A 6,924-nucleotide genomic window follows, 5' to 3' on the forward strand; every position below is an offset into this window, starting at 1 on the left:
TTATAACTGCCATAAGAGTTAAGTGGAAAGATTTAAAATGAGCAATTTATATTGTATTATTTATCCAAACACTATTCAATTTGAAATTTGTCAAAATATAAAATCATTCATTTGAAAAATCTCTTTTCCATTTTGTCTTCAAGGTAGCTGTTATAATTGCATTTAAATAAAGAAGAGCAAATTCTAATTAACGCTGATCTTGAAATTTAGTAAAAATGTATGATAGATGCTGTAAAATTTAAAAAAATTTAACTATCTATACACTACCTAAAATAAAATAGTAATAATAATTTAATTCTCTATCAACAACATAATTTTACATCATCTAATCTTATTACACTACTGTAATTTATCACTGGGTCGTACGTGCGCGATGGCAAACACGTATCAGATTGCACGTTAAGGTCTCTTAAATTGCATTTTCGAGGGCGTCGACGAAAATTGGCTATTCATGATCGACACCATGTTGTCGACGAACACGTCGGTCTTGTTTAGCTCGTCAAAGTGCCCTGCTTCCTCGTCGATCGGAAGATACTTCTGCGAACACTTCAACGAGTCGTTGGAGCTGATCTGATGTGTGAAGTCCGACGAGGTTTCGTCGTGAAAACCGCTGTCGAAACGTTTCCACTTGACGCTGGTGGAAGTTGTGTTGTTTTGAAACGATTTCGTCATATCCTGGATGGAGTTTGATGCGAAGGGAACGCTTTGAAAGCTGCCGAATTCAGAAAAACCACTGTCCATTCTATGAAAGCTGGTGACGATCGTATTGGACTTTTGCGAAGAAATAACATTAAATTTCATATTGGTTTCAAGATTTAGATTGGTGTTCGATTCGCCTTTGCATAGGCTGATGTTGGGCGAAATCTGCATGGGGCTTTCGATGGTCATAATCTGATTTGTTGTGACTGGAGTATCGTAAACATGCAAATTATTGACATGGCCGAATTTTGTTGGAGTGTAGCAGTCGTCAATCTTGGTAATATCGTTGCGATTTTCCTTGTCTTCTTTTTCTAAGGAATATAAGGGGATAAAGTTGAATTCGTCCGATTCGCGTGCATTCATCTTGGCGATTTCTTCTTTCGTCAGCTTGAAATTAAAGTCGGACGTGGGTGCTTCCAGATCGTTGGAAATTTGATTTTGAAGAGACAGCGAGTCAAAGGAGTCGTCTGTAAGTATATGATGTGTCAACAAAACAGTATGAAAATCCAAGGATGTAATTTCAGCTTTTTCAAGGAGCGGGCAAAATTTCTCCAGATTTCGATTTAATTAAGATTCGCAGTGTTTCATTATTAAACGACATGCATTTTTGTAGCTATTTTCAAAGTAGAAAAAATGCACACTTTTTATAACAATATTACGATTTACAATAAGTGAAAACAAATGAAGCATATCCAAACTAAATTTTGACCAATAGGAGTGCGCAAAAAACAATTATCCTTTCTCAGAAGTCAAAAATCCACATCAAAAGCAATAAAATCGTGTCGGCGCCGTCACAGTGGGAGTGCTCGGTAAACCGAACGTTCCTACTGCGACGGTGCCTATTGTTTTTGAGCCCTCCTATTGACCAAAATTAGGTTCGAATATATTTTGAGCAATGTTCTCATATCAGAAGTCTATAGTAATATCGGTAAGGATAGCTATCATATTTTTATAGCATAGTATAATATCGAAGCGCAGACAAGCAATAACGCTTATTTTTCCCTAAGAAATAAGTTAGTTTAGTTTATATTTTAGACTTTACCTAATGAAAGTTCTAAAACTATAATTTGTTTTAGAACTTTCATTGGGTTAGGCTTGGGTTTAAACAGCAAATGGCCGTTTCACATCTGTCAAATTGAGTTTCATAGACATTTTATAGTAGCATATGATTTCATTAACGCTTATCAAACAAATTATATTTTCACTAGTAGAAATATATATCCACTGGTGAAAATGTATTTGGACTTCATTAGTGAAAATATGACTTCACTGAAAATACACATTCACTAACATTTTTACATTGCATGTAAATAAATAATGGTAAGTATTATATGTAAATGTATATATTACTATGCATGGAAAAGTTTAAATTATTTAATTTTACTAGCACCTGACAAATAAATTATATTTTTACTGGTAAAAATATGTATCTACTGGTGAAAATGTATTCCGATATGATTCCACTGAAATAACATATTTTAAAAAATATTTCCAAAATAGATTCGACTGTTTTTTTTAGTTTCTTTTTGAAAAATTTCTTGTTTAAAATCAGGAAAGCCATTTCAGATTTTTCCAGGAAGGGTGGCAAAAGTCATTGGTCATTTTTTTAATATTCCGATTGCATTAATTTCATTTAATGACACGCATTTAGCTGGCCAAGGGAAGGGAAGGGGGGGGGGGGCAAATGCTTAATAACAATATTTTAAAAATCTGCAATAGTGAGAGTTAAACGACAGGATCTTTCTTGTGCCCTACACTGAACATAGCACAGGATCGGCATGAACGTAGAACGAACACTACAACCGAAGGCTTTTTAAACAAAATCTGATATCCATATGAAATAAACCAAACACCCACCAATTTCGGAATTTTGATGCGAATAATGTCTCGTGCCATACACAGATCCATCACTGCTGATGTCCATGTTAACGACGGAAGAATTCTTGCACTTATTGAAAATGAGCGATAGGTCTGACTGCGAACGTTTATTCAGCTTCAATGAGTTCTTTCCGAGTTGGCAGTTGTCGTCGTTGAATCTCCTCTTGATCAAATTCATCTCGGACGAGTCGAATACGTCTCGAGTTGAATTGATATCGTTTGAAGATAGCGATTTTTCTGGTGTCGATTGAGAAAACAGAGATATGTCGATACCGTGGTGAGAATTGTTTTTAGACGAAGTATCTGGTGACTCTTCTTCCTGAAACCGCAAAATATGTATTAAACTTACAGATTATGTGTTAATAATTACTGCGGGAGAGACGATAGAACCTTTATGGAGGAAGAAGAGTGTCTTATCGGCGATAGAGATGGTGATTTCAAGTGAATCTTTTCGCTGGACTCGCACCTTGTTTTAAAATCAGCCTTCAATATAGGACTTGAAGGTTTTCGGTTGATCATATTAAAAAGGCTATCTATTTTGTCTTGTGATACACTTGACTTTGGAGACATTTCTAAAGAGCGTTTCAAGCCGCGCTGATGCCTATTCTAAATGATAAAAGAAAACATAGTTATAGAGCAAATTTAAAATTAACAATAGTAAAAAATATGGTTTATATGTACTTTAAAATTATTTTCTGTATATATTGCATAATCTTCTTCATCATCTGAGAATTCACCTTCGAAACATAATTTTCTTCTGAGTGAGTTAGCTGATATGTCTGCTTCGCTAACGCAACTTTGGTCCTGTGATATAGATTTTTTTATATTAATTAAAAAATTATAAATTATTCAATATAAAGGTAAGTTTATACACCTTATTGTAATTATAAAAAGGTTTTAATACGTTTTCAACTTCTGGTGGTAGTATGGCTGGAAAAGAGAGGTTGGTTTGTGCCCATACTGAAATAAAGGAAAGATTTTGATGTTAAGATCTATAAACACATCGTCAGTTTGGAAAAAGACTGTCACAACCGTAAAATAATTGTTTTTTAAATTTTTATACGATACAACTGGAAATGGTCAATATTCAATTGTCAGAGTTACTTATATTGAAATGGCTAGATAGCGTTCGGTGACAGGCTGAGTTACTGATGTTTTAATTTTGCCTGTTGTCATAGAATTGTAGCTCCTTCTAAACAGGACTATTTTAAATTAGAAAATTATAGCATATGAGTGATGAATATGATGAGAAAAAATATATATTAATCTATTTGTAATTAAAGAGGGATGGGCAAAACAAAATTATGAATCTTCGTGGTCAGATCTATGACAATCGAAGTACAGAAAAGGTGTGCGGCTTCATGTTATAAATTTTAATCCAAGAGAGCATTTTTCGTGTCATGTGCTTATGATTTATTTAATTGCAATAAAAGGCGCCATCGAAGATAATTTTTTCAACCATCTGAACAATATATAATTTTTTCTCAGTATTGGAGTGAAAATTTTGAGCAATACTAGATGTTACTTTGAAGACCAAATTGAAAAGCATTTATTGTGCATTCAATTACACATATAACAGCGGAATGAATTGCATCAAGATTAGACTATACAACTTGGACTAAAGATCTGGTGTGATAATTTTTGAGCAAAGATTCTTCATTCTTTTGATGATTTATTTGAGAAATATAGCGCATTCTATTGATTGTAAGACGTCTGTATTGTGGTCTCTGAATTTGGAAGTGTATCCTATAATGGCTCGTATTAATATTGACAGATGGTAAGTATAATAATACATGGTCATTATCAAAGTGTTTTGAGTCACTTTGTTTAGTTGGGCTCGCAACATTGTCAGATATCAACACAACAAGCCAAGCGTGCTCTCTGTCATTCTGCTCCCTCGCTTCATTATTCCCGCTTCGTGCGGTGCTCTAAATACCTTCGCATCCTGCATACAATTAAATAGATTCGTTGAGTTACTCATGGGGTGTTCACTGTTCTAAGCAACAAAAATTTATATTTATAAATGTTATATTTTATTTAATTCACATGATCGTCCTATATTTTTATTTTAACCATTTGATATTTATTCTGACCCTTAATAATACAATTCTGTCTGAGATTTGACTTTTATTCTGACCCAAAATTGATTTAAATTCTGACCATTTAATTTGTAGTCTCTTTTAATCTATAGTAGCACTGTCCATCTGGTGGCCCGCTAACCTTTTTTAAAAATGAAATTTTTAAACAATGAGTTGAAAAAATAAAGGTATTTTTTTTAACAGTAAAAGATTTTTTGGCCCCCGAAAATGTCCCACGAACTTAAAAGAGAAGTTAGACAGCGCTGATCTATAGCATCCTACAATCTATGGGGTCTTAAAAATATCAGCTACTTGAAAACAAACCTCGGAATCAATAGTACTCATTTTTAGAAATGCTGCATCACCAATGCCCTTGATGGCACAGAAGACGATATACGAGGACACGGATCATTCAAAGTTAATAAAAAAATCAGAAACTACACCAGAAAAAGTTTAAAAATACGGTGATATTACAGACTAAAGTACATAAATAATAAACTACTTTTTGTATTTTCATTTTTATAGTAGATTTGAAGCTATTTTAAAAATATAATTGTTATTTAAGAATAAGAGAAATATAAATCATTAGGAAAAAAATAGAGCTAAAATTGAAGATTGTATGTCAGAGACATGAATTTGTAGCAATGAAGAACTTTTTAAATGCATATATTGCATAAAAGCGAAAATTTTACTAAAATAATTTTAATTAAGATGAAATGAAAAATTGTAGTTTAGAAATAATATTAAAAGACAATTATATTGCTTAATACACTAATATTGATTTCGCTAAAATCAAAGCCAGAGTGCTTTTTAGAAGAAGTTAGATATTAACTTTGGGAAGAACGGTGACCAAACATCTCCCTTAAAAATGTTGTCTTCCTTTTGTCCTTCTTTGCCCCCTTGAACAATTATTTCAGAAATTACTTTATTTTGAGCAACCGTAGCAATTTCTCTTCAGTAAAAAAAAATTTCGAGGTATGCAAAATTTTTCGAAATAACCTTATTATTTTAGTTACCACAGCAATTTATCCTTCTCAAACAAAAAATCCAATAGGCCTTTTTATTTTTAGTATCCTCATTTGATATTTTCAAAATCTAATCATCTTAATTTATTTGTTTCTATTACGTTTCTCAATCGAATCGATATTGTGCAATTTTTGAAATGTGTTGTGAATCTTGTTCCGAGCCGACAATTACAAAAATACTATATAAGATATGTGCAATCGGATTTTGGATTAAACAGTTACCAATTATCAACAATCATTGTACATCGTTCCATCGTTATAACCTGATAATTTAGTACACTCGGGAGTCATATTCGCATCTACGACGTTCAACGGCAGCGCATTTCTTTTAGGAACTTCGCCAAACGGACTAGGGACGATCATCTCTTGAGAGAAGTATCTGCGAGATGAACGTTGATTAGGTATAGAAATGCGATATAAATTGGATTATGGTAGAGGATGAATATATACTTTTCTATGGCTTCGGTCGCCTGCTTTTCCAACGCGGGATCCGGCGTAGGCTCGAACTGACTACTGCAGGCCACGATGTGAGCAGGTTTCAAAATCGAGACTTGCTCTATATCCCATTCGAAGCTGCCGGGCGACTCTCTGATCTTGAACATGCCAGGGCTGAAATAGATGGCGATATTGATTAGGAACTGATGTAGTCAGGGGTGTTAAAAGACAGGTACTCACCTGCATACGTGCGAGTTAAGTCGCTCGACAAGGGTGCGCTCGAAAGGATTCTTGATCTTGAAAGGACGAGGCGGAGGCGTTCGGTGAAGTGCTGCGGCATCTATTTGGCGACCAGAACTCATTCCGCCGACCGTTGGTTTTCAACTCGAACGTAACGGCTGCTGGCGGTAAGGCGATTGCAGCGCCACTATCGTGAAACGGCTGAAACACGCTTATGGCCAAAACCGTAATTTTGTCGGTTGGGCTCAGCGTTTCATATGAAATATATCCGTTTTTAATTATGTAACATTCATTTATTTGAAAATATTCAGTAGTGACGTGTATTAAGTGTGTTAAAAAAATAACGACAATTTTCATTTTAAACAATAATAAAATATTATAACACATACATGTAAGTCATGATATAATACTAATAATTTGTAGAATGCATTATTTAATAGTCTTGTCTTTTGAATGAAAAATCGTGACATTTGTATTTTTATTATGCGGAAACAGATAAAAGTCACAGGGAATGCGGTGCTATCGTTTTTTGAAAAAAAACACTCGTGAGCCAGTGCGTCATCGTGGTA

The 6,924-nt window shown here is 34.0% G+C and overlaps 1 protein-coding gene across 2 annotated transcripts; it reads right to left on the reverse strand.

Moving 5' to 3' along the window:
• Positions 1-273: 273 nt before the first annotated feature.
• Positions 274-6,610, reverse strand: bora (aurora kinase A activator-like protein bora). 2 transcript variants are annotated; one of them, XM_088194272.1, is made up of 8 exons: positions 6,356-6,610; positions 6,131-6,289; positions 5,944-6,059; positions 3,482-3,537; positions 3,259-3,381; positions 2,968-3,183; positions 2,557-2,896; positions 274-1,166 (listed from the first exon to the last, which is right to left on the reverse strand). In XM_088194272.1, exons 1-8 carry the CDS (start codon positions 6,475-6,477, stop codon positions 400-402), a joined length of 1,899 nt encoding a protein of 632 aa, XP_088050398.1. In that variant the 5' UTR covers positions 6,478-6,610; the 3' UTR covers positions 274-399. The 2 variants fall into 2 exon arrangements, with proteins under 2 accessions (XP_088050398.1, XP_088050397.1); XM_088194271.1 differs by having other exon boundaries at positions 3,452-3,537; positions 6,356-6,582.
• Between the last annotated feature and the right edge of the window lie 314 nt (positions 6,611-6,924).

This window comes from Plectrocnemia conspersa, unplaced genomic scaffold (genome assembly GCF_051122295.1).
Source record: "Plectrocnemia conspersa isolate PC_06_02 unplaced genomic scaffold, ASM5112229v1 ptg000010l, whole genome shotgun sequence".
NCBI lineage: Eukaryota > Metazoa > Arthropoda > Insecta > Trichoptera > Polycentropodidae > Plectrocnemia > Plectrocnemia conspersa.